This window comes from Dipodomys merriami, unplaced genomic scaffold (assembly GCF_024711535.1).
Source record: "Dipodomys merriami isolate MVZ:Mamm:240054 unplaced genomic scaffold, mDipMer1.0.p SCAF_143, whole genome shotgun sequence".
Lineage (NCBI taxonomy): Eukaryota > Metazoa > Chordata > Mammalia > Rodentia > Heteromyidae > Dipodomys > Dipodomys merriami.
This window is the reverse complement of record NW_027202749.1, coordinates 2,874,164-2,901,350: the sequence shown is the minus strand read 5'-3', so window position 1 is coordinate 2,901,350 and position 27,187 is coordinate 2,874,164. Positions and strand designations below refer to the sequence as shown.

Sequence of the window (27,187 nt, the reverse complement as noted above, 5' to 3'; positions counted from 1 at the left end):
GCAGGTGGGACGCCATGCCTGGAGCAGCCCGGCCTGCTGTCCTCGCTGTCCACACTTTTCAATTCTTTCTCTTGCTTCTGGGTCCCCAGGTCCCTGATGCGTTTTACTACAAGTGCCAAGAAATGGGAGGCGTCTGGAAGTGGGGTGATGGTCCCTGTGGGGTTCCTGGCTACCACAGTGTTTCTTTGAACCTTGGGAGGAATCCCCAAGTGGCTTCCTTCAACTGTGGTGGCAGCCGGCGGCTGTAAACATGCCAATAATCCCGCTCCCCTGCCTACAACATGCCAGCCACGGCCCATCCGCCCGCGAACGCAAAGCAGGCCAGACAGTGTCTCCAGGCGGCTCCTCCGCCGGACAGGCAGCCCCCCTGCCCCCGACCCGACACCGCAGAGTCCCTGCTATGGCTCCCTCCACACTTCCCAGCATCCCCCCTGCTCCCAGAGCGCTCCACGGCCCGTCAGCAGGCAGCTTGCTTTCTGGGGGTGCTGGCCGGTGGCTGAATGTGGCTTTCACGCTGGACAGGGGCCCTGCAGCCCTGGGGTCCTCTCGTCACCCTGTCCCAGTGCCCCATGTCTGCATGCCCTAAAGGTCTGTGCAGGTGGCAAGAGCGCGGGGCTCCGTACTCCCAGAGGGAGGAACGAGCCTCCGCTTCCAAATGCATGTAGCATTCAGCACAGGTGGCAGATCGTTCTGGAAAGCCCTGGTGAGTCATGCTGCCATCTGGGGTACAGGCTGGCTCTGCTCCTCCCTCGAGGCTCCCCGGCTAGCTGGACGGTGTAGATCTGAGCCTCTGGGGTGGGGTCCTGAGACCCCCCACCTCCTCTGGAGGACAAGCGGTGTGGTGACGCAGAGCTCCACTGGGATTGGAGGGGCAGGGGCAGGGTCGGCCTCCCATGTGCACGGGTCTGCTTTGTCGCTTCTACTATAGACGGGCACAGCCCATGCTTCACAGCCTAGCCCCGGGGGGACAGATGGTCCCCGATGAAGAAGATAGCCATCTTCTTTCCAGCCCAAGCACATAGTTGGCGCTCAGTAATCGACTTTCAGATGTAAAACCAAAACACAGCAACACCACTAGATGCTGAAAGAGACCATAGCTGTCAAAGAGCCCCCTGCAATGCACACGGGGCTGGGGGTATAGTTTCAGGGGCAGGAGTCTCTACCATTTAGGCTGGAGGGGGCTGACCCCTCCCCAGGCCCTGCCCCCTTCCCTTTCCAGCTCCCTTTGACTCCCTGGCTGGACCAGGTATTCCCACAGCCACCCGGCCTCCTTTCCTCGGTCTCCCTTCCTCTGATCCTGACAGGTTGGGGATTTATACCCGGGGTCAGGGAGCTGGTACACATCCCATGGGAAGAAGAGCTGGGGTCCAGGGGACCCCGGTAAGGTGTTTGCTGTTGGGTAGACTTTCTGGGGCCCAACTCTGCAGTCTTTCCCAAATGCTGGTGTTGAGGGCTTTGACCTCTGCCCTGGCTGTCTCTCGGGAACAGCTGGGCCCACCGGACCCCACTCCGGCTCCTCTGGGGAAGTGGGGGATGGGTGGGTGAGCCCTGGCTCAGCCCAAGGGTCAGGGCTGGCCTGGACCCTGGCCCTGCCCATGTGTGTGTCCCCAGGGCCAGCTGGGCACGTCCCAGGGGAACCCAGAGACCTTCCTTTGCCAGTGAACAGAAACAGGCAGGTGGGCCCTTGACTCCACATCCACCGGGGTGCGTCCGGCCAGGCTGCCCAGCACCCCACTCCTGCAGCAGAATGTGTGTGTGCGGGTCGGAGCCCCCTGGAGATGCCGGACCCGGCCTGCTGTCTCCACGGCCGTGCTGGCTGTGGTGGTGGTGGGGTAACCACGTCACTTGCTGCCTCTCCCCTCTGTCAGCTCGGGACACCGGGTCTTTGTTTTATTATTTCATTGATCTCTGAACTTGAACTCTGGGCCTGGGCGCTGTCCCTCAGCTCTTCAGCTCAAGACAAGTGCTCTACAGCTTGAGCCACAGCGCCACTTCTGGCTTTCTGGTGGTTTATTGGAGATAAAGAGTCTCTTGGACTTTGCTGCCCGGACTGGCTTTGAACCGTGATCCTCAGATCTCAGCCTCCTGAGTAGCCGCCGGCCGGGGTCACCCTGATTCTCGCTCGGGCCCAGCAGGTGCCACGGCGGGCGGGGCGGGCGGGGCGGCCGGCGGCTTTGCCGGCGCGCGGGCGGCAGGTGGCGCTGCGGCCCCGGCGGGGCGTTCGGGCTGCGCGGCGGCGCTCGTCCCCTCCTCCGCCCGCCCCTCGCCCGCTCCTTTCTCTGCGCTCCGCCCGCCCGCCCGCGCTCCCCGCGCTCCCCGCGCCCTCGCGCTCTCCCCGCCGCCGCCGCCGCCGCCCCGGCCCGGACGCCCCGCGCCGCCGCCCCTCGGCGACCATGGCGCACCCGGGCCCCGCCGCCCGAGCCCGCCGCCCCGGGGCCCCGCCGCCGCCGCCCCGGCCCCGGCCCCGCGCGCGGCCGCTCCTGCTGCTGCTGCTGCCGCTGCTGCTGCCGCCGCCGCTGCCGGCCGAGCCCGGGCGCCCGGGGGCCCCCGCGCGGGTCACCCGGGGCCCGCCGAGCCCGCCCCGCGGCCGCCCGGACGGCGCGAGTCCCGCGCCCCGCGTCCCCGCTCCGGGCCGGGGGCGCCCCGCGCGGGCGGCGGCGGCGGGGGCCTCGCGGGCGCAGGTCTCGCTGGTCAGCTCCTCGTTCGTGCTCAAGGGGGACGCGACGCACAACCAGGCGATGGTGCACTGGACCGGGGAGAGCAGCGGCGTAAGTCACCGGCCCGGCCGCCCGGCCCGGCCTCCCCACGACCTGCGCGCCCGCCGCCGGCTCGGTCCGCCCTCCGCCGCGCCGGGGTCCGTGCGACCCGGCGGCCTGGCGGGGCACGGGGTCCCCGCGCCGAGCCCCGGGGGGCTGGGGGCTCCCTCGCAGTGTGTGTGTGCGCGCGCGAGTGTGCCAGAGTGCCCGTGAGTGTGAGCCTGTGGGTGTGTATGAGTGCGTGTGTGAGTGCCGTGTGCATGAGTTGTATGAGTGAGTGTGTTTATGCGAGTGTTGGTGCATGTGTGTGTGCATGAGTGTGTGAGTGCATGAATGTGTGCATGAGTGTGAGTGCATCAGTGTGTGAGTGCATGAGTGTGTGCACGTGAGTGTGCATGTGTGTGAGTGTGCATGAGTGTATGAACGTGCATGAGTTAGTGTGAGTGTGCCTGAGTGTGTGCATGCGTGTGAGTGTGCATGAGTGAGTGTGTGAGTGCACATGAGTGTGCATGTGTGGGTGTGCATGAGTGCGAGTATGCATGTGTGAGTGTGAGTGTCCGTGAGTGTGCATGAGTGTGTACATGTGTGAGTGTGAACTCACACGCCAGCCTTAGACTGAGCCAGGGCCAACGGTCACTCTGGGGTCCCGGGTCTGCCAGTGTAGGCGAAGGGGTGGGGTCCACTCTGATTGGGGGGGGAGAGGAGGAGAGATGAAGTGGCCTTCACTTCTCTTAGCCGATCTTCTCCATGCCCTCTGGCTGACCCCACCTCCTCCTGGCTCCCCGAGTTCTCAGGGGCCACCCGGTACCTCGCTTCCGTTTGTGCTGTGGAAGAGATGGGGTGTGTGTGTGGACGCGTGGTGGGCCTGGAGCGCGGTGCGCCCTCCCCAGTGGCTGGTGGCCTGCAGGGCCCAGGTCCCCCCTCAGGTCCTGGGTCATTTGTGGCATCTCCATGTGGACCGGCATCCCTCAGGGCAGAGCCGATCCCCGGTCGTGGTGAGCCCGCAGGGAGCGGTCAGCGCTCTGGGGGGGGTGCCCCTCTCCTGAGGGCCTGGGTCAGCTCTCCATCTGCATTTGACAAGGGGCCAGACCCAGCTGTGCAGCCGGCCAGCCTTTCCCCACTGGCCCGAACTCGAGGACAAATCCTGTTCACATTCCCTGCTGGCTGGAAGGAAACCTGGAAACTGACAACTCCGACCAAATAAACAGGGAGAGTCGATCCCGTGGCTCTGGACCTAGCCAAAGCAGTCTGCTGAGGCAGGTCCTCCAGCAAGCCTCTTCCTGCCCCTCTGTCCCTCAGCATCGGGGGCTGGGGGGAGGGGGACCACGCTGCCTCCAGCATCCCATTCTGAGCCCCGGGGGCCTGGAGGAGCTTCTCAGAGAGTTGAGGCAGGGGACTGGCTGGCGGGCTGAGGCCTCGGGGGTCTGGAAGGAACCTGTTCTCGGTGGCCATGCCTGTGGGGGCGTGGCTGGCCTCAGCGGGTGGTCTTGTAGCCTGGTTGCTGACAGATGAGTGCTGGCTGTTGGGCAGTGAGCAGGGGTGAGGGCAGGGCTACACCAGCTTCCCTGCCAAGTAGGGGAGAGAAGTCCAAGCAACTAGACAGAAGCTTCTGGGGGCACAGGCCCCGCCCACGGCAGTCTGGGATTATCAAGGGTGGGTGTCCACTTGGCCAAGGAGATCTCCTAGTGCTGCTGCGCACCTGTGACTCACACCTATCCGAGTTACAAAGGAGACTGAGATCTGAGGACAGCGGTTCAAAGCCAGCCTGGAGAGGCAAGTCTGAGGCTCTTATCTCCAATGAGCCAGCAAAAACAGCCAGAAGTGGAGCTGTGGCCCCAGTGGCGCAGCCCCAGCCTGGGGTGAGAAAGCTCAGGGACAGGCCCAGCTTTGCCTTCAAGCCTCAGGACAGGCACAGACGCACACAGCATTGAGTGGGGACGGACTGTGACTAATGGCGTCTGAGCACCTTCCACTAGAAGGAGCGGCAGGATTCAAGCTGCTTCTAAGACAGTCCCCGGCCGCAGCCCGGGAACATAGGTGCGTTTTCCTCACCACAGCTCCGTTCTTCCTGCTCCCATGGAGAGGGGCTGGGACTCGCTTGGAAGTTCAAACATTGCCTGTCTGACTTCTAGCTGCGGCAACCGCTTGTTATATGTAGGATTAATGTCTCATTGAAACCAACCTCCATCCCTTTTTACGGCCCCCGGAGTGGGCAGTGCACACACAGCGCCAGGGCTTGCGTCTCCGGGTGCCCCCCCGGCCCGTGGGTGTCCATCGCCGCACTGGTCTCTGCCTCTGGGGTCACCGGTCCCTATAACCGGGATGCAAAAATGTCTGCCCCAGCCCAGGAATCGGAATGCTCTGATTCGGCCTATTTTAAGCACCACCCGCCCGGGCTCCTTCCCTGGAGATCCTTGAACTTCAGTCTTGATCAGCCTTGGATGTGGACCCCAGCTTCATGAAGCTAGCTTTGTCCCCTCAGTTCTGTTTCCTCCTGCCTGTCCCCCTCTTCTGCCTGGCCCACCTCCTCCACACCTAGCATGTGGAGGGGGTCACGTGCAGAGACCTCCATGATGAGCAATCTTCTGCTTGGGGGTCTTGATGAGCCCCTATTAATGCCTATGTGCGCAAACTGAGCGCGAGCACTGCAGGTCCTAAGAGCTTCTGAAACCTGGTTCTCTGCGTTAGAAGGTCAGGGCAGCCAGATGAGGTGGCTCACATCCATAACCCAGGAGGCTGAGACGGTGGTTGGGGCTGGACTGGGTCTTAACTAGTGAGCTGGGCATAGTAATTTACATCTGAAGTCAAAGTTTTTCTGGAGGCATGGCTAAAAGAGGATCACAGTCTAAGCCTGGCCCATAACACTATCCCCCCCTCCCCAAAAAGTCAGAGATTCCCAACTAGCAAAAAGGAGGGCTGGGGGTGTGGTTCAGCACTAGAGTGCCTGCTTAGCAATCGAGAGTTCCTGGGTTCAAACTCCAGTACCACCAAAGCAAAAATATCAAGAGTAAAGGCAGGTCCTCCTCTGGCAGCCCAGCCCAGTTGCCCTGGGAGGTCAGCATGGCCCCTGCCTGAGCAGGTGCGTTCGTGTGCCGGATGGCAGGGTGGCAGTCTCCTTCCGGGAGGCTGGGAGTCTCGAGTTCTAGCTGTGGGCAGGGCTGGCTTCTCTGCCACTGGCTGGCAGCGTTTCCACAGTCCTTCTGCGTGTCTTATCCCGACCTCCTTCTCCTCCTGCCCCTCCTTTCTCTCCCCCCCTCCTCCTTCCCTTCCTCCCCCTTCTCTTCTTTTGCTGGTTCTGGGGCTTGAACTCAGGGCCTTGGCGCTGTCCCTGAGCTTTTGTTCAAGGCTAGCACTCTACCATTGGAGCCACAGCGCCGCTTCTGGCTTTTTCTGTGTATGTGGTGCTGAGGAATGGAACCTGGGGCTTCATGCATGCTAGGCAAACACGCTACCACTGAGCCACCTTCCCCGCCCCAACCACTCTTCTTACAAAGACTCCAGTTACATGGAATAAGTTTACGGCAATGACCTCATTGAAAGGTAATCACCTATTTAAAATACAGTCTCTTCTAAGAAGCTGGGATCAGGGTGAGAAGCTGGACCTGGCTCTCAGTGGGAAGGACAAGAGGGGTGGGAGGAGCCCCATGGGAGGCGGGGCCTGGGCTGTGGGGCGGGAGGAGGTGGAGGGCGGAGGCTGCATGGAGGGAGGCTGAGTTCGCAGCAGGAAGGCCTGTGGCCTGGAGACTGGAATTTGAGGGTGCATGTGTACCCCATGAGGCAGATGAACAGAAGCCTGAGGGAGGAAGCTGGGGCAGTGAGCACGCTGTGTATGTGTCTATGTGCATTGTGTATGTGTGCGTGCGTGAGTGTATCCATGTGTATATGTGCGCATATGTGTGCACATGTGTACCCATGTGCATCTGCACATGCATGTACACCTGTACGTGAATGTGTTGGACATGAGTGTGCATGTCTGTGTGTGCCATGCATATGTCTATGTGCATGCATGCGAGTGTGTCCATGCGTGGGCACGTGTACATGCCTTGCATGTGTGTGTGCATGCCGGCTCTGGCCGGGGCCTGGCTGTAACAGGACGTGTGTCAGCTGTGTGTGCAGGGGCCGTGGTGTGGGCTCTGGAGTCAGCGCTTGCTCCAGGCTCTGCAGGGACTGCCAGCACCTGGTCTCCAGGGACTGCAGGGGGACGAGGCGCTGATGTGCCCCGGTGCCGGCGGGCTCCGAGGTGCTGCTCATGACTCTCACCCAACACCGCAGCCTTCTCGGCCTCCACTCCTCTCCTGCCAGCGCACAGCGGCCGCTCCTCTGCCTGTCTCTGCTCAGACGTGCTCGATACCCACGTTCCCAGTCTTTCTTGGGCCTCAGTTTCCCCATCTGTAACAGGAGCGGCAGCCCTGTGATCCCCATACACACATGTTAGTGTATGTGTGTTTGGTTCGTAGACAGGGGAATGGGGATTAAAGGAAGGAGTGAGGAGCTGTGTGGAGGTAAGCTGGATTCTGGGTGTGAAGTACCCATACCCACGTCTTTTGTTATTCTGATGGACATGGCCTGCACCCCACCTCTCCCCTTCCCCCCCATCCCTGTCCAGCACCTTGCTTCAGGCCTGCTGTGGACAATATGGAGAGCTGCTCACCCTGACTCCAGACAGGCCGCCCTTGTCATTTTTAACATCAAATAGGGAGTGAGAGCCAGCCCGGGAAAACCGGAAGTGGAGAAACAGAAACTCCAGTATTTAGTTGGGCGCTGGCAGGCACCGGTGGCATGCTTCTGCAATCCTATCTACTCTGGAGCTGAGATCTGAGGATCGCTCCTCGAAGCCAGCCTGCACAGAAAGATCCCCGGGACTCTTCACCACAAAGTGGGAAGTGGAAGAGCTCTATCCGTGAGCGAAAAAAGATCAGGGACAGTGCCCAGACCCAGACAGAAAACCGTCCATATTCTTTTGAGGTGGAAAAATTCCTTCTCGTTTGGCATTTAGCTTGCAGTCACTTACTGTATTTGCACAGAAAAGCACAATCATTTAATTAGTTTCTCCTCACACCAGCTCCAAGGTCTTAAAATAACAGCACTCTTCTTCCTTAGTAATTTTCTTGCAAGAGCAGATAATTTGCTCCACTGTTTAGCTTGCCTTGACTCAAACTCTGCCCATCTCTTGTGCTCTGCCGTTTCCTGATGCCCGGATATAAAATAAAGTTCAAAGGAGCGTAAGAAGAGGGTCAGGCGGGGTTTGTGCAGCTTCTCCTCAGGTCAGTTTCGCTTCAGGAGCCGTTTGTGAGCTTTCTGCACAGGCGTCAGAGGAGAAGCTGGTCCTGCTGGGGCTCCACCCAGGGCGGCATCTGCCCAACGCGACCCCCAGTCACATCCCCTATGATGTAGAAAATTAATAACCACAGCTTCCGCTAGCACACCCACTGCCCGGCCAGCGGCGCCGCGCCGAGGCAGTCCCAAGGAGACCCTCTCAGATCAGAACAACCCACGCCCGGCCACAGCCAGTAAGAAGGACCCGAGTCCTGATTTGTCTGTCTGTTCTTGAGCTCAAGTGCATGTTTTTAGTATGAGAATATTGTTATTCTTATTATTTAACTCGTGGTAAATATAAATAACAAAGTTTAACACTGTGTGTGTGTGTGTGTGTGTGTGTGTGTGTGTGTGTGTATGTGGTGTATGCTGGTCCTGGGACTTGAACTCGGGACCTTGTGCTGTCCCTTGGCTTTTTTACCCAAAGTTGATATTCTACCACTTGAGCCGCAGCTCCACTTTTAATTGGAGATAAGGGTCTCATGGACCTTTCAGCCCAGGCTGGATTTGGACCACCATCCTCAGATGTTTCTTGAGTAGCTAGAATGAAAGGTGGGAGCCACCGCGCTGGGTGTGACTGTTTTAAATGCATACTTCAGTGGCGTTAGGCACAGCAGCTGTGTGTCCACACCATCGCTCTCCACACTTCCCCATGGTGTTCCCCTAAATGACCGTCATCCAACGCACGCTCCCTCCGCCACCCCTGGGAATCTCTGGCTTGCTCTCTGCCTCTGCCCTTGGCAGCTCTGGGGAGCACATGCCAGCCACCACATTTGTTCTTCGAGGACTGGCTTGTGGTTAAATGCCTAATGTCCTCAAACCTCACCCACGTGGTACTTTCCTTTTCAAGGCTGTATAGTTCCCCAGGAGGGCACACGGGCACTTTGCTTACCCGTTCACCTGATGACGGCCACGCCAGTTGTTTCCACCTCCCTTTGGCTGCCATGAACACTGCCTGTAGGTCAGGTTCCTGGTTGGAATTCTTTTGGCTGTGTACCCAGAAATGGGATGGCTACTTCATACCATCACCCTGTGTTTAATTTTAAAGTTAGCCTGAGGTTTGAGCCACAGCAGAAATGGCTCCCATGTTAGTCTGGAGTTCTGTCCACTTGCTGGGCGTGGCAGGGCTGTGATCCCCAGGGGAAGCCAGAGGCAGGGCTGTGCGGGGGTGGGGGGGGTGGGGGGTGGGGGTGGGGTTTGGGGTGGGGGGGTGGGGGTGGGGTGGGGTGGGGGGTGGGGGTGGGGTGGGGGGTGGGGGTGGGGGTGGGGGTGGGGCTCATTCACAGCCCAGGAGAGGGTATGGCGTTGCCACGAGTGGGTATGTCCTGTTTCACTCCCATGTCCTCTGAATTCTGCCTCGCGTGCCCACACCTGTCACCCGAGGGGTTGCTGTCCCCAGGCATCGTCCGGCCAGCCATGCGCATGTCCAGTTCCAGCCCGTTCTCCCCTGTTCCTGTTCCGCGGCCCTTTCCCTATCGACTTGTGCATTGACCAGTTCAGGGATTCAATTTTCACTCCATAAAAATGAAGCACTCAATAAAAACCCTGTGTTTTTCTCAATTTATGCCCATCAATACTGCTCAACTCGTCCAGATTTGTTTTCTGATTTATCATTTGATGGCTGAGTTGGGCTTTGGGGTGTTTATTTTGATCCTGGGATCCAAGTAACTCCTAGGACCTGATGTGTGTCAGCTCAGAGGGGGGTGCCCCGGGGGTCAGGGGATCCAGGATGCTCACAGGGCGTTTGCTGGGAGCCGGGGTCTCCCCAGCCTGCCATGGGGGGGGGTTAGATCTCTGTGCCGTAGATCCTCACCCACCCCACCTCTGGAGAAGCCCCTAGAACTTTCTTGGAAGGTGCCTTTGGATTTAGCATGAGACTCGTGAGTGTGAAGCACACCAGTTCAGCAGCGAAGTCTCCAAGTGCTGACCTGGTTTCTTGGCCGCGCCGCCGGCCGCGGGGGGAGCCGGGGAGTGCCGTGGGGTGTCAAGGCCAATGGCAGCTGGGTCTCCCGGGAGACACCGCGGTCTCGGTGGCACTGGCGGTCCCAGTTCTAAACCCCATTGTGACTTAGGGGCCCCTTTCATAATAAAAGGACAGCTCGGTTGTATTTGGACAATCAAGAGGTCATTGTTTCTCCATCTAAATTCACAGGCCCCAGAAAGGCCAGCGGAGACACAGAAACGCGCACAAATAACAGTGGTGTGGCAGGACATGGCTGGTAGACGGGAGGGGACAGGGGGCCCTGCCAGTGTGACCCCTCTGCCCCGCCACCCCCACCTTGGCCTTGGCCCTGTCTCATCTCCTGAGGGCCTTGTGTTCCCTGCTGGTCCCCCTGGGCGACACACTGTCGGTGCTTCGTGAATGTCTGGTGACTTAGGGACCGGTGGAGTAGGAGCGGGGGGAGACTGCTGACACCCTCCTCCCCCGCTCGGTGGCCCTGTCCCCTTCCAGCCCGGCGAGGGAGTCGGGGACGGATGACCTGCCACACGCCCCATGAGCGACAGGCTGGCATCTCTGGTCAGTTGCCTGCTCCATGGAGGTCCTTCAAAACACGAATTAGCCTCCACCCAGGACGGTGAGGCAGACGGGACAGAGCTGGAGAGGCTGAGGCCCGCTGCCCGCCCGAGGAGCCCGTGCCGGAGGGCCGGCGGGGGCAGGGCGGCCTGCAGTGGGCCCTGGAGGCTGGGCATGTGCTCAGTGCCCTCCACGCCCCGGGCCCTGCCTTATCCTGAGCCAGGTGGAGCCAGGTGCTCAGCGGTGAGAAAATCCCGGCTCCAGAGTGAGGCTGGCGTGTTGACACAGTGTCCCTGTTCTCAGTGTCAGCTGGCTTACAGAGAGTAGAGCGAAAAGCAAACACTGGGGGGCGGGGGGGGGCAGGTCTGCCCAGCCTTCAACAGAGATGGCTGGCAGAGGCCGTGCGGCAGACGGCTTCTTTGGTGAGCAGGGCTCAGCAGAGGGTTGGGCCTTTGGATGAGAGGCTTGCTCCTCCCTCCCCAGTCCTACACTAAGAGAGTACTTCCTCTGGACCAGCTTTGGAAGAAAAACCAGTTTTCTTTCTCTGCCACTCCTGGGGCTTGAATTCAAGGCCTGGGCACTGTGCCTTAGCTTTTGTGTTAAACTGAGGGCTGTGTGTGCCAACCCTTGAGCCACAGCTCCAGTTCTGACGTTTTGTTGGCTAATTAGGGATAAGTATCTCACGGACTTTCCTGCCAAGGTGGGCTTTGAATCTGGATCCTCCTCGGATCTCAGCCTCCTGAGTAGCTGGGATTACAGGCATGAGCCACCAGTGGATAACCAGTCTCTGATACCTTTGAGATACTTTGGGAAGCCCTCAAATGACCTTTGTGCCCATCTGGGTGCCCACAAACCAACGTGTTCTTTGGGAAAAGCTGACAAGGCGTCCGTATTGGGGAAGGTTTGGGGTTGCCTGCCCCCTCCTTCAGCCCCCGCCCCCTGCCTCAGCCCGGGCTGGGAGCCGGGGGAGTCAGCGGGACTGCTCGGGCCTGCCAGGGCCCAACAGATGTGTGCGCTGTGGCCAGAGTTCTGCCTGCCTGTCGAGATCTGCCATGGGAAGTGCCCTGCCCGCTCTTCCTCAGTTTCCTCATCTGACAAGGCCGATGATGTCCCTGGCCTGTCAGAGGAAAGGCCTTGGCTGCGGGGGATGCGACACTCAAAACGTGCTGTCTTTTTAAAAAAGAAGATGGTTGCAGGTGGTAGCATTTTTCTTCCCTTTCTGGCGTCGTTTGCTGAAGTAACACAAAGGCCAGCGTTCTTCATGAAACATTCATCTCCGAGCCTGCTCGTAAAACAGTCTCTCTGGTTGACATCTGGTTTTTCACAAGTTTCTCGATATGAATGATTGCCTGGAATGTTACCTCCTCAGAACTTCCTTCCATCTCGCCCCAGGCCACGCAGGGACCGGGAAACCACGGTGCAGGCCTGGCGGGGTGCGGCAGTGGCCCTGGGGGCCTGCTGCCCGCTCCCTGGCCCTGCTGCCCGCCTGGGCTCTGCCTTTTGGGGTGGGGGGAAGGGCAGAGTGGCCCCCTGTCTTTAGGGTTCATGAGATCCCCGCTTTTCCAGGAAGCCAGGACACTTCCTGTTCCCACAGGAAGTGGGGGCCATTGTCATGTGGGGGCCTTGGCAGGAAGGGGAGGGGACAGTGCTGCTCTTCTGCCCTCCCTCTGGTTGCCAGGCTCTTGAGCACCGAGGAACCAAAGTCTGAGGTCTGTGTGACTCAGTCTCACAGGCCTGGGGGTGATGGCGGGTCACCCACCATGGGGATGGGGGGGGTAAACCGGGGTTCCAGAATGGATGCATTAGCATAGATGAATATTCATAAGCCTTTGTCTTGGGCAAGGCTTCCCTGCTTCTCATGTGGGAGCTGCTACACCCACCCCTTGTCCTCTTGTCCAGCTCCTGCCAGCAGATACCGAGCCATGGTCAGTAGTGCCACTCCCTGCCCCCTCCCAGAAGGTCTGGAACTGCCACGCTGCAGTTCTGTTCTGCAGCCTTGTTCCTGCCCCCCGGGAGAGGGGCATCCGCTCTGCTCACTGGACCAGACCTGCCGTGTACCAGTGGTGCCCAGGCCCCCGTGGCTGACATGGCCTGAGGGGTGAGAGGCATTGGCGCCTGGGAGCTGGAGGGAATCTTGCAGGACCTTGTCTACGTTCCCCTTGCCCGTGCCTCGCTTGCCCGTGCCCCGCTTGCCCGCGCCCCCCAGCCCGCGCCCCCCTTGCCCGCGCCCCCCTTGCCAGCACCTCCCTCGCTCTCCCTGGTGCCAGGAGGACGATTGCGCTCAGGTGCTACGGGCCCTGGCTCTGGTCCCCTGGCAGGCCCTGCAGGGAGCAGCCTGTGCTGGGACCTGGCCTGGAATCTTCTAAGCACAGAGAGTGGTTCTGTGCCCTCCCCGGCCCTGCCTGTGCCCCTGGCCCTGGCTGGCCTTGTCACCACGGCCCACTGTCCATCCCCCGTAGAGTTAACCTTTCTGCTCTGTGGCCTGGTTGTGCAAGCTGCTGGCCTCGGCCTTCTCTTCCATCATTTGGCCAGTAAGAAGACTGACCAGGCCTTGCTGTGGCCTACAGCCTGTCTTGCCTGCTGGGCAGCCAGGGCCCCTCAGATGCCACCTGCTCACCCACCCCATCACCCACCCACCCAATCACCCACCCACCCCGTCACCCACCCCATCACCCACCCTGTCACCCACCCTGTCACCCACCCACCTCATCACCCACCCACCCATCACCCACCCACCCCGTCACCCACCCACCCCATCACCCACCCCGTCACCCACCCCATCACCCACCCAGTCACCCACCCAGTCACCCACCCCGTCACCCACCCACCCCATCACCCACCCACCCCATCACCCACCCAGTCACCCACCCAGTCACCCACCCCGTCACCCACCCACCCCATCACCCACCCACCCCATCACCCACCCAGTCACCCACCCAGTCACCCACCCCGTCACCCACCCACCCCATCACCCACCCACCCCGTCACCCACCCACCCCGTCACCCACCCCGTCACCCACCCCATCACCTACCCACCCCGTCACCCACCCACCCCATCACCCACCCTGTCACCCACCCCATCACCCACCCTGTCACTCACCCACCCTGTCACCCACCCACCTCATCACCCACCCACCCCATCACCCACTCACCCCGTCACCCACCCACCCCATCACCCACCCCGTCACCCACCCCATCACCTACCCACCCCGTCACCCACCTACCCCGTCACCCACCCTGTCACCCACCCCATCACCTACCCACCCCGTCACCCACCCCGTCACCCACCCACCCTGTCACCCACCCTGTCACCCACCCCGTCACCCACCCACCCATCACCCACCCCGTCACCCACCCACCCCGTCACCCACCCACCCCGTCACCCTGGCTCCGGGGCCAGGCACATCTGGGAGCACTTGCTCTCACGTCGCACTGGGCTTCTGTGGTGACCGGCTCCCTCTTGGGGGTCCGACGCTGTCCCTGGGTGGAGCTGCCCCAGGTCCCGCCATTGCAGTGGGATTGGGGTGGAGGAAGGGGAGACCCAGGGACTCTGCCCAGAGGCCCGGCGCAGTGCCCGCCTCTTAGGGCCCTGAGCCTCCCCTGAGTGGACTTGGGCTGAGGCCAGCTGGCCAGTGTGGTGCTGAGGTGAGTCCCTCCTGCAGAATGTTCTGGGGCTTGGCTTCCCGGGGTTCGTCTGCAGCCATACTGGGCGGAGTTCCTGGGCCCTGCTGCTGAGCCTCGCCCCCACAGGCGCTAATCTGTGAGTTCTGAGCCTGGCCCCGGTCCGGTTTTTCTTGTCTGTTGTCTGGGCTGGACTCCACACCGCAGGTCATGGTCAGGCCCGACCAGACGGGGATGGCTACAGATGAGCTTACCAAGTATTGGCCACACCTAGGGCTTGGCTGAACTTGAATTTGGCCTGGACAGCATTAGCAAGCAGAGTCCTTGTAGTGGTCCATTCGCTCATGGAGCAGGGAGGTAACCTGGTCCGAGGCTTTAGCCCAGTGCAGGGCGTGGGCGATGCCAGGGGCAGGTGGTCATGAGCTGGTGGCAGGAAGGGGTTATTTGTGGCCGGTCTCCAGGTGGGGGGGGCCCTGGGCATCTCTGGTGCTCGCCCACTGTCTGCCAAGGACACACGTCCCTGCGCTTGATCTTGATGAATGACCCCTGATGGCTGGCTCGTGGCTGGCCACTCGGGGTGGTGGTGCCCACCTTGGAAGGCACCGTGGCCACGTGTGATAGGATCTAGGCTTTGGGCCCTGAGCCTGGCACAGTCTGGCACTGGCTTCCCGTGTTCCCGGGAGGCGTCTGAGCGCCCGACCCCGCTCACCCTCGGCAGCGTCTGCAGCCCACGCCGCGAAGCTCTCCGAGGGTGGTGGTCAGCCAGGCCGCGGGGCCCCCGGGGCTTCCGGAGCCAGGCCGCGCCGCTCTGCCACGCTGTTCCTCAGCCTCCGTGGTAAAGGGCAGAGCTGAGTCACGGCATCAGACTCCTTTGTTCTGGAAATTTCACATTTCTTCACTTTTTTTTTTTCTTAAAGCAATAAATTCTGACTTTGAATCCTCATTCTACTGCAGGGGGAGAAATTCCCCAGAACTGCCTGCATGGAGAAATCTGGAAGCTTCTAGAGATGGTGGGGAGAAGAGGAGAGAGCACTGCAAGGATGAAGGCAGGGCTGGGGTGGGGTGGGGCTAGCTGTGTTGGGCCTGGGAAGAATCTAGAAAGGAGTCCGGGCAGGTGGGCAGCGACACTGGACTGCGGCAGATCTGTAAGGGGGGAGGGCGTGAGGGGGGGGAGAGGGTCATCCTTCAGGAAAGGAAGTGGTGATTGGCTATGAAGGCTCTTGATCCCTCAGGCCTTAATCCCATTCGTTCTCTCCATCTGGAAGAGGAGGGGCTCATGGGTTGTTTTTGTTTTGTTTTTTGTCGGTGGTGGGGCTTGAACTCTGGGCCTGGGCCCTATCCCTCATCTCTTAAGCTCAAGGCGAGCACTCTACCGCTTGAGCCACAGCGCCACGTCCCGTTTTCTAGTGGTTTATTGAAGATAAGAGTCTCACGGACTTTACTGCCTGGGCTGGCTTTGAACCGTGACCCTCGGATCTCAGCCTCCTGAGTCGCTGGGATGGCAGGCGTGAGCCACCGGCGCCCCGCTAGTCATGTTTTTTTAATGGAGTGAGTAGGTAATGAATGCTTCCTGTATAACTGCCACAAGCGTCCCCGCTGGCTGTGTGCAGGAGTTCCCTCGTGGTTGTCACTGGGCACTGCTCCGAGGCGGGAGCTGGCCTGGCCACCGCAGGCCCCACCTGCCAGCTGCAGAGCCTGGCGGGCCGTCCGGGCCTTCCCTGACCCCTGACCTTCCTTTCCTGCCAGTGCTCGGGTGGGCTTGTCTCCTTTGCCGCCAAGTGGTCTGGGAGGTGACTTTGGGTGCCTCCGGCCTTCAGTGCCATAGTGGCAACTGGTGTTGAGAAGAATGTGAGGCGGTCAGTCCCAGATAGGACTCCTGGAACCTTCTAGAAGGAAGCCAGCCTCTGCTTGCCAGGGGACAGCGGGAGGGTGGGAGGTGCAGGACCGTTCAGCAGACACCACGTGGGCACCCAGTACATGCAGGGTCTCCAAGGAGAGGTCCTGGGACACCCACTGGCTCTCCCAATTCGTGGGGTGTCCCGCAGGGCTAGGAGGTCCGCCCTGAGTGGCGCCTGCACAGCAGGTCTAGTCTCTGAAGAGCGAGGAGGCCAGTGAAGCCAAGCCAAGGCCGGACGTGGTCGGGGAGCTTCAGGGAGGGTATGTAGCCCAGGGGTCTGTGCTTTGCCTTCATCCCAGGACCAGTGCTGGGAAACAGGGTGAGGGGCAGGAAGCTTGCGTGGTCCTCAGAGGAGCGGCCACCCAGCTCAGCTGACCCCACAGGGGCCCCGGGCTCCTGGTGGCCACAGGCGGTTCCTCGCGCCTGTGACCGTGGCCTTGGCTTCTCCCGCTGGCTAAAGCACACCACAGAATGGGGTAGTGGGAAGCAGTAGATTGAGTTTCTCCCAGTCCTGGGGGCCAGAAGCGAGCCTCAGTGTGTCTGCAGGGCTGGCCGGACTGACGTCATGGGTTAGCTTAGAGTCCTGGCCGGACAGGCTGGGCTGACGTCACAGCTTAGAGTCCTGGCTGGACAGGCTGGTGGGCGGAGCAGCAAGTTGGCCCCGAGGCCCGGTCGCCCTCCCTCCCCCTCCTGGCCTCCTCCTGCCAGCCCTGGCAGGTCCTTGCCTCTGCAGAGACATTGCTGGAACATTCCTTCTCGCCTCCTAGCTGCTCAACCCTGCCTCCCTTTTGTCCCTAGTGAGCTCCCATGGCAGTGGGGTGGATGGGCTGCAGTTCTGGTGACCCCCAAAAGAAAGGGGCACTTGGATTCAAACTTGGGGCCTGGTGCTGACACCCCTTGCCTAGAAAGGTGTGTACGTGTGTCTGTTCTATGACTGGCCTGGCCTGCGGGCTTCCGGCTTCTCCACCCAGCCTCCACCTGTGGCTCCTCGGGACAGCGGCCCGCTTGCGGCCCCGCGCCCACCTGTTCTCGAGTAAGACCAAGCTCTCGGCTCCTTGGAAGCGATGCGTCCTGCCAGCAAATATTTATTGAGCATGTCTGACTGGGAGGGAGGGGCAGGGAGGCTGCCACCTGCCACACAGGTGTGCGAGCCCGCGGCCTCTGCTCAGGCTACACATTGGTGTGTGTGTGTGTGTGCGTGTGTGTAGCAACACAAAAGGAGCGAGGAAAAAGACACAACTGTTAGGTACCGAGGCAGAGCAGCCACGTGGGCTGGCTTGTACATGGGCTGGCTCGTGTGTGGAGTGGCTCGTGCGTAGGCTGGCTTGTGTGTGGGCTGGCTTGTGTGCGGGCTGGCTGGTGCATGGGCTGGCTTGTGTGTGGGCTGGCTCGTGCGTGAGCTGGCTCGTGTGTGGGCTGGCTTGCGTGTGGGCTGGCTTGCGTGTGGGCTGGCTCGTGCGTGGGCTGGCTTGCACACAGGCTGGCTTGTGTGTAGAGTGGCTCGTGTCCTAGAACCAGGACCCAGAGCTGGGGTCTTGAACGGATGTGTGAATGAGGGTGACAGGACTCAGGCTGTCTCCAGAGTGACCCCGGGAAGATGGTGACCTCTCGGGCCCAGTTCCTTCCCCTGGCATGAATGGCCAGGGTGGCTGAGCTGGTGATAAAGCCTTCCAGAAAGCGGAGCCTTCTAGAATCTCCTTGGGAGTTTGCAGTCCTGGGACTGGACCAGAACTGCCGGTACGTTAGACACAAGAGACGCCGTAATTCTGTGGAGCTGCTGCTGCACCCTGCGAACGGGCCCTGGTGGCCTTCACGTCCTGTCCCCCGAGAACGGTCCTGGCAACTGGGGCAGAAATCCGTGTCAGGTGGAAGCCACGGCGGAGACCGCACCATTAATAACAGAAACTGCTTGAGGATTGTTAGTCTGGGACGTGGTCTGTCTGTTTTCCTGGGGCTCGGCTTTCCATCGATGTTAATTATAGGTAGCCGCGGTCCCTCTGGGATCTCCTCTCAGGAGGCCATCCTGGCGAACAGCGCGCCGAGGACAGGGAACCCAACCCGGTCCCTGTGCGTCGACTAGAGGTGACCCACAGGAAGGTGGGGTGAAGGCTGGGAAGACCCGCCCAGCCCTGCCACTTCCTGCCTAGGGCCTGACTTCCTGCTCACCTCCTGCCCCCTCCCCGCCCTTCTCCCCCATGTCCGTGAGCCTCTCCCCCACATCCCCATGCCTCCAGGGCCACCCTGGCATCAAAGCTTGCTGGCTTGTGGTCATTTGGGGGCCTTTCCTGGAGTGTGTCTGCCGCTGTGCCCTGGACCTTGCCTGTGCCTGCCTCTCCTGTGTTGCGGCCTGTGTGGCTTAGTTCCCGTGGAAACGGGTAACTGAGTGGAAAACAAAATGAAAAATTCCAGAAGTAAACAATCCACACATTTTCTTGTGTTAGTACTTGTTGTGTGCGGGTCCTAGGGCTTGAACTCAGGACCTCATACTTTGTTTTTGTTTTTCTCTCAAGGCTACTCCTACCGCTTGAGCCACAGCTCTACTTCCAGCTTTTTTTGCTGGTTAATTGGAGATGAGGCTCATGGACTTTATTGCCCAGATTGGCTTTGTACCTGGATCCTCAAGTTCTCAGACTTCTGAGTAGCTGGGATTACAGGCGTGAGCCACCAGCGCCCAGCTATGAAATTTGGCAGTGAGTGTCATTCTGAGTGTGTGGGCCCCGACATGACCCACCCCCACATCACCCCCCGTCCGCCCCCTGCCCACCCATTAGTCACTCAACGGCGTCTGGGTTCTGCTTGGAGATGCTGGGCTGGTCCACCCGTTGTCTTCCTCAAGGCCGGCCGTGCTGTGCTTCTTGTGCTGGTGGCGGAGTAGCCCTGCTTGGCTGTTAGTTGCCGTAGTTCACGTCTGGCTGGGTCTGACTTGCAAGTTCAATGCCCCCCGCCCCCCGCTTGTGTGCACAGGAGCGGAGCGCATGCATGTGTGCTCCTGGTTTTGGCGGGGACGTCCCTCACGGACACAGCGGATGACCCGTGGTTGTCTGGGGTTTAGATTTAGTTTTTTTCCATCTGCACACAGACACGTGTCTCGCTCTGCCTCTGTCAGACATAGGGCCAGGGCCAGGCTTGGGGCCATGGTGATTCTGAGATCTGCGGGCCAGCCGGGGCCGGTGTTCTGGATTCCGGCTCCCGTTCTCTCATTGGCTTTAGGACACCTGCCACCGGCACCTAGCCAGGGGTCTGATTTAGGTGGCATGACTGGGCGAGCCCCCCTGCCACGGGCTGAGTCACATGGGAGGCGCTTTGGGCAGACCTGCCCTTCACACCCCGCCATTGGAGGCCCCTCAACTTCATCTGATACCCTCTGGCACCCCCCCCCCCGCATGTCCCTGACACCCCAACCATGCCAGGAAATGGAAATGGGGGTTGCGATGAGGAGCGTGCCCGGCTGCGCGCCAGTGGCTCAGGCCTGAGGGTCTGATGCCAGACAGACACACAGCATGGAGAGACTTTGGTCACCTATGAATCAACCAGCAAAACGCCGGATGTAGAGGTGCTGCTCAAGTGGTAAAGCACCACCCTTGAGCAAAAAAGCCAAGGAAGAGCTCAAGGCCTCAGTACGGGCAGCAGAAGAAAAGAATAGTCGAGCTTTGTGTGGTGCTTCTAGAAGGAGCTTATTGGAAGTGTTCAGAGCGAAACCACAGCCACCACCGGCCCAGGCTCGAGGCCTCAGTCCAAAGCTTGGCTTCATGTTGTGGCTTTGGGCTTGGATGGGGGAGGCGCAGTGTGGTGCTGGGCCCCCGCCGGGGCCTCCAGGAGCAGAATCGGCTTGGGGGAGGAGACAGGTCAGGTCCCCTTCAAGGAGGCCGGGCACGGGTTGGTGCTGGTGTGGCCTCGGCCTGGGCAAGGAGCTGGGGACACGGTGGGGGGGCTCATCCTTGCTTTCTGCACCCCGCAGTACCTCATGCAAGCCTGGCACACGGCAGAGCCATGAGGCATCACAGAGGGAGGCAGGGAGGGGGACCCGCCGCTGGTAACCCCGCGCCGAGCCGGACGGTGAGGCGGCCTGTGATTGTAGACATCGTTTCTGAGCATGGTGCTCCAGCATTCTCTTAAGTGGGCAGGGCTGCTTTCTGGCACAGAGGGGCCAGGCCGATGGGTCTGCCACCCCCCTCCTCAGTTCTAGAAAGTTCTACCTGCAGAGACCTGCATCAGGTTTTCCACGGCTCTTGCCCCTGTGTGGTTTCTGTAGCCGCCTGGCCCCCTCCCCCCTCCCCCCACCCCTGTGCTGGGGTCTCCGAGCACTGAGGTGTACTTGGGGTGTTTGTGGGACCTCACCCACACACCTCCCCTAGTGTTTCTATCACTGTTTTGTCTCCAGATTGGTATAGAAATAAGTGATGAATTAAGCAACACCACACGGCCTCCCTCCCTCCCTCCCTCCCTCCCTCCCTCCCTCTCTCCCTCCCTCTCTGTCTCTGTCTCCCTCTCTGTCTCTGTCTCTCTGTCTCTGTCTCTGTCTCTATCTCCCTCTCTATCTCCCTCTCTATCTCTCTCTGTCTCTGTCTATCTCTGTCTCCCTCTCTGTCTCTTTGTCCTTGTCTCTCTCTGTCTCTGTCTCCCTCTCTGTCTCTCTGTCTCCCTCTCTGTCTCCTTCTCTGTCTCTGTCTCTCTGTCTCTGTTTCTCTGTTTCTGTCTCTCTGTCTCTGTCTCCCTCTCTGTCTCTGTCTCTCTGTCTCTGTCTCTGTCTCTGTCTCTATCTCCCTCTCTATCTCTCTCTGTCTCTGTCTCCCTCTCTGTCTCCCTCTCTGTCTCTGTCTCCCTCTCTCTCTCTGTCTCTGTCTCACTCTCTGTCTCTCTGTCTCTGTCTCTGTCTCCGTCTCTCTCTGTCAGAGTATGGCGGTCTGTGGAGTGCAGTGATGCACACAAATATGGACACGGGATCTCGATCCTGTGCATGTTGCCCTTTCTGATGCCCGCGGCTGCCCTCCCCTGGCCTGGCCTGCGTTCCTGCGCCCTCTCGGGAGCGGGCACTCTGGATGGACACCCCAAGGACTTGGTAGCAGACTTGGGCCTGTGGCAGGGGCGGGGGACCCTGTGTTGGCCAAGGGCCGTTTGGGTGCTTAGCACATTGTGGCTGGCTTTCTTGCGCTTCCCTGTGGAAGGAGCTCCTAGCTGGGCTGAATTTCCAGTCCTACTTGCAGCTGCTGAGCACGTGGTTTTCCCAGGCCTTCCATGGCTGTGGGCTGGGCGACCCCGCCCGGGAGGCAGAGGTGAGGCCCGGCTCAGCTGTCCTGGAGGGGCCTGTTCTACCTGGGGAGGCCCCTGTCCCATCCCCCTGTGTGCCCCGGCCCGTCCCCGTGTGCCCTGGCCCATCCCCCGTGTGCCATGGCTTGTCCCCCGTGTGCCCTGGCCCGTCCCCTATGTGCCCTGGCCCGTCCCCCGTGTGCCCCGGCCCGTCCCCCGTGTGCCCCGGCCCGTCCCCGTGTGCCCTGGCCCGTCCCCCGTGTGCCCCGGCTCGTCCCCCTGTGCCCTGGCCCGTCCCCCTGTGTGCCCCGGCCCGTCCCCCGTGTGCCCCGGCCTGTCCCCTGTGTGCCCCGGCCCGTCCCCTGTCCCGTTCCCCCCGTGTGCCCCAGCCTGTCCCCTGTGTGCCCCAGCCTGTCCCCCGTGTGCCCCGGCCCGTCCCCCGTGTGCCCTGGCCCGTCCCCATGTGCCCCGTCCCATCCCCCCGTGTGCCCCAGCCCGTCCCCTGTCCCGTCCCCCCGTGTGGCCCGTCCCCCGTGTGCCCCGGCCCGTCCCCTGTCCCGTCCCCCCGTGTGGCCCGGCCTGCCCCCTGGTCTGTCCCCCGTGTGCCCCGGCCCGTCCCCTGTCCCGTTCCCCCCCGTGTGCCCCGACCTGTCCCCGTGTGCCCCGGCCCGTCCCCGTGTGCGTGGAGCTGGCGCCGTGGGCACTGAGTAGAGCGAGTCGTGCAGTTTGACTGTGTCGCCGCGCGGGCCGCGGGATGGTGGTGACTCTTGTCATCCCCTCCGCAGCCCCGGGCTCTGCGTTCGCTGTTCCGTTGGGCCTCGTGGGTTTTTGACCTTTAGACTCACGCTCGCCTCCCACGTTTCCCTCCGAGCCCTTGGCACTGGGGCCCGGCCTGTGCCCGCGGCCGCTGCCTCGGTGGAGATGTCTGCTGTGAGCGGCCGGTCTCCTCTGTGGGCAGGGGCGCCGCAGGCCGGGGGGGGGGGATGGGGGGAGGGTCTTAGCCGGGCAGACTGTCAGCAGACCCAGACGTGTGTGGGCTGGGTGAGGTGCTGTCTCACCCCTGCCTGTGGGGCCTCAGCCACCTCTCCAGGACGTGGCAGCAGCGACAAGCCCCCGGGGTGGCAGCCATTCCCAGAGCCTGCTCCGCCTGCCCCGGCTCCTGTTCTCCTCAGCGCAGGCCAGCTGAGCCCACAGCTGGTCCTTAGCTCCCAACAGGGACCACTTCCCGGGGTGGGGCTGGGGGCGAACTCTCTGGAAACGGCAGGAGTTGGCATTTTTGGTAGGTAGGGGGATCTCACTGAGGGCACTCTGAGAAATGCTGCGAGGGAGATGACAGAAGGAGCCATGGGAGAATCTGGGCCAGATTCTTGAGAACAGACCAGTAGGTTCAAAGGCCCTGAGGCAGGCCTGCTCGCTGGTGTGTGTGTGGTGTATGGGTGTCTGTTGGCAGAGGGTGGTGAGCGAGGGGTCTGGAAGTGCAGTGGTCTAGCCGCCAGGGGCTGGGGCAGTGGAAGAGATGGCCTAGGTGAGGGAGGATTGGGGTGAAGATTCCCAGCCCCTCACTTTCACTGGTGTTCAGTAGTTTCATGAGCAGTCCCTTAGTCGAGTGTAGACATTTAGTACAGACTCACTTGTGGGAGGAAGAAGCTTCTGTTATTTTCTAGATGGAGACTTGGCTGTGTGTGTGTGTGTGTGAGAGAGTGTACGCGCGTGCGCGTGCTCACCGCTTGAGCAGGGTCAGGGCCACCCTGGCGTGGTGAGGCCCAGCCGGGCCAGCCATCCTGGGACTGGGGTCCCTGGGGCTGACACATGTCACCAATGCCTATTTTTAGTCCTTGGCAGAGACCTCGGAGTTAGGCATTAGAGACCTTGAGTCCAGCTAGGAACCGAAATAGAAACGTGAAGTTTCCGACCAGCGGCCGATCGCACGAGCAATCTTCATCTTCTTATTTAGTAAATCTAACTTGAACAAAACCGACTGCAATAAAAATAGACGGCTTTTCACCCAGTCCGCGCGAGCTCCTGACCCAAAGGGATTCCTACTTCAAGCAATTTTCCTTCTGTTATTGGGAAAAAGGCATTCTCTTCCACTGCCCGTCTTTCTAGAAGAGTCTTCTGGTGGTGCCTGGGCTCAGCTGTGTGCAGCAGCTCCTCTCAGGAGGACTGCACCCACATCCGCAGCTCTGAAGCTGCAGCCAGGAGCGGGTAGAGCCACCGTGGGGGCACAGGTGTGGGGAGGGGCGCCCAGCGCGGACCTAGGCATCCAGAGCCCCAGCCCCGCCCACCTCAGAAGCCAGGTGGAGCACGTGGGACGGGGGGCTGGCTCCTTCTCTTTGCCCCCCACCTGTCCTTTTCTGTAGAATGGTTTACGGTGCATCCATCCAAAATGTGTTGATTTTGTTGTTTGTTTTTTTTGACACGTCTGTAGATTCTCCTACTTCCTTCTCTTGAGAGCTGGCATTACAGGTGTGCTGCACCATGGGGGGCTTGAAATGTGTTTCTGTTCTATGTGAGAGGTCTAGTTAGGGAAAGAGAACAGTCATAAGATCTTACCAGGACTGCAGGGTTGGGTGGACCCGTGGGGAGCTGACGGGTCCGGATGCTGGGCCAGCGGAGAGCTGCCTTTCCTGCCACAAACTGCTCTGTAAAATCTCTGGCAGTGAGGAGGCAAAATTCTATGAAACTCGCAGTGAAGAGACTGCATTCGAAGGCAAACTCAAGCACTGTGGTGCAGCTGCTGGGCGTGGCAGATGCACTTATAAAAATAAACCGTGACGTTGTTAACACTAGATGCTGGGACCTAGGGAAACCAGACTCAATCAGGAGTAATTGGAGGGGGCTCTGGAAGTAGAGGGAGGCCGGATGTGGGGTCCAAGTTGAGGTGGGTGGTCTTAGGTGTTATTAAAAAATAACAACAATAACAACAACAACAATAAGTGTGTGTGTGTGTGTGTGTGTGTGTGTGTGTGTGTGTTGCTGGAGTGTGACAGTTCCCCTCATGACCACACTGTGGCGCTGTCATCCCCGCGCAGCTTGGTTGCTCTCAGGCGTGAGCGGGTCTCTCACATGCTTGGGGGTGGAAGTTGGGCTTGGAGCAGTGTCCCAAGCCTGTGCACTTGAGGGGCCTGACTACTAGGGGCCTAGACTCCATGCTGGGTGCTGGGTGGAGTTGAACCCCCTGCTCCCGGTCACCGGCTTGGTGCTTCCTGCACAGCCTGGCTCTGTCCGTCCCAGTGCTCCTGTGGGCGAGCCCATCCACACTGTGTCCCGGGACCCCACACCTGTGCCTGCTGCACCCTCTCCTTCTTGGCGGAGACCTGCTGGCTCTGGCTGCTGAGATTGGCATGACCCGTGCCCACATCGGGCTTGGCGGAGACCAGGGCTCCTGCTCCGGGCCTCAGCGGGGCGTCTGCATTTGAGAGGCTCAACAAGAGCCATGTTAGAAGTCTCTTCCTCCTTCTTGTCCCCATGTCCTCTGCCTGGGGACATGGGGACAATCCTCTGCCCTCTGTGGACTGTTTCTTGGCACCTGGAATGCAGCTGTCGGTATAAGGGACTCATTTTCCTCCCTCACAGGGGCCACACGCGGAGACTGGGGTGGCCCTTCAGATCGGCCATGAGCACCCTGCCATAGACCCCCAGACCCCCACATCTCTCCATTACCTGCCTGGACCTGTGGGCCCTTCCATAGGCCCCAGGCCTGTGCTTTCCCTGGTTCTCCATTGCTTCCCTGTGCTCTTCCCCCGAGTCTTCCTGACGCTGTGTCCTTCTGGACATGGACCCCAGGCTGCTGACTGGACCTGGCAGGGATGTAAGGGTGTGACCCGAGGTGGGAGGGGCCTCCAGGAGCGTCTCCCGTGCCTGCTGCCTCCTTTTGCTGAGAATGCATGGTTCTGGCTGACAAAGTTCTGAAAAGACTACTTTGTTCTCTGTGGATGCTAGGAAGAGGAGCGCAAGAGCCAAGGAACAATGCTTTGATTCCTTTGTGTTTGAAGATTAAAGCTCAGGAATTTGTGAAGAGGACGGGGCCTGCTGGCCTGGCGGCCTTGCTGAGAAGGCTGGGGCCGGGGTGGGGGAGCTGTGGGCACTCACTCGTGGGAGTCTGGGCTCAGGTTTACTCCTGGGTGTGGGGACATGAGTGGCCTCCATATGCTGGGCCTCCGGGGGCTGAGTTGTGGAGATGGTGGCATCCCCACAGGTTGTTGTGGGCTCAGAGATACAGCACTGTGAGCTCCTTCCAAGAGCAGGGAGGGCCACAGCACAGGTCACAGGTCACAGGTCACAGGTTGCAGGCCACAGGCCACAGGCATTCAGAGGCTACGTGGCACCTTGTCCCCGGAGCCGAACGCCTGTGGCCTGGCTGGCAAGCGCGGCCCACCTGCTCTGGAAGGAGGAAAGGGGAGCCCAGCCTCCCAGCTCCCCGCAATCACCTCTCATCTTCTTGGCGAAGGCCCCGCCGGCTGGCTACGTGGTGGAGCCCTCTCTGGGACCCGTTGTTTGCTAGGTGACTGTGTGCCACAGGTGTCGGTTGGAATGAAGGGTAATTTTCCAGGAACTCCCAGGCTGGAGCGATGGGGGTCAGGGTGCTTGTCCTCTGGGGCCTGCCGCACCCCTCTGCCCCGTTCCCGTTCCTGCAGGTGGGCTCTGGCGCTGGCGCTGTCTGTCCTCACCGCCCTGGCACAGCGCCCCCATCCCCCCCCTCCCCCCCCCCCCCCCCCCCCCCGTGCCTGGAGGCTAGCAGATAAAATCCAGGGTAATCGTGAGATGGAGAACTTTCAGATAAACGGCCAATCATTTCTAGGATAAGTGTGGCCAAGCATTACCTGGGGAAAGGCTTATGCGAAGAAATCATTTGCTGTTTATTTGCAATTCAAATTCATCCACACCTGGGGCACGCTCACACCTAGGATCGATGGATCGGTTGCTTGTCTGAAATGCTAAATCTCGCCAGGTCTCTTGCATTTTAATTTGCAGGCCCAGGCCCCCTTGGGCTGCTGCCCCAGCCTCTCTGTTCTTTCTGTGGGACGGGGGTGAGGACTGGATGGGGGAGGACTGGCAGTTCAAGCCTCTCCTGGTAGCTGGAAACAGAAAGGGCCCTTGAGCCCCTAGAGGCCTGACATACCCCAGGAGAAGCCCCAGCTCAGCCCGTGCGCCCGCACCACTCCCCAGGCCCTGCTCCGTGTCCGTGTAGGGAGGTCGCTCACAGCCAGCTGGGAGGGCTTGCCTGGAGTAGCCAGTTTTGTAGTCAAATTTCCCCCTCTATGAACCCTAGTAGATCTAACTCAGTGTCCTGTAGTAGGGACATCTGGTCTACCATGGCTTCCTCTGCAGGTCTTGCAGGCCCCATTATGATTTTCCTGCCACCTTCAAGGGGATGAGGACTGTTCTTCACTCCATTTTTACTGAGCATGTATCTTGAGCAGGCCCTGGAACAGACATGAAGACCCAGGGGTGGCCCGTCAGGCCCCACCCTTCCCGCCCTCCCACTGTGGGTTGATTGGAGAACAACTTGAATGGACACAGGGGCTGGGGTGGGCGGGGATGTCATCAGTGCTGGCCTGGCCCCGTGGTCCCCACCCCACACCCCACTCGCTGGGCGATTGCTTTGTCTCCCTCCGTCATTCTAGAACCTACCTCTGCACGTGCACTCCTGCCGGTGTGCTGAGTGAATGAGGGCAGATGGGAGTCTGTGTGCCCTGACTTGGTCGCCCGCGTGCCGCCCTGGGCCTGTGGGCCCTGTCCCCCACACCAGGCCCGTGTGCCGCCCTGGGCCTGTGGGCCCTGTCCCCCACACCAGGCCCGGCTGCCTGCAGGAAAAGGTGGCTCAGGCTGCAG

General features: G+C 60.7%; 1 protein-coding gene across 1 annotated transcript in view; it reads left to right on the top strand.

Annotated features, from left to right (window-relative positions):
- Positions 1-2,393: 2,393 nt before the first annotated feature.
- Sorcs2 (sortilin related VPS10 domain containing receptor 2) overlaps positions 2,394-27,187 on the top strand; it is a 226,106-nt gene continuing 201,312 nt past the window's right edge. The window contains exon 1 of the mRNA XM_070021615.1: positions 2,394-2,768. Within this exon, the coding sequence (XP_069877716.1) occupies positions 2,394-2,768 (375 nt within the window). The remainder of the gene's footprint in view (positions 2,769-27,187) is intronic.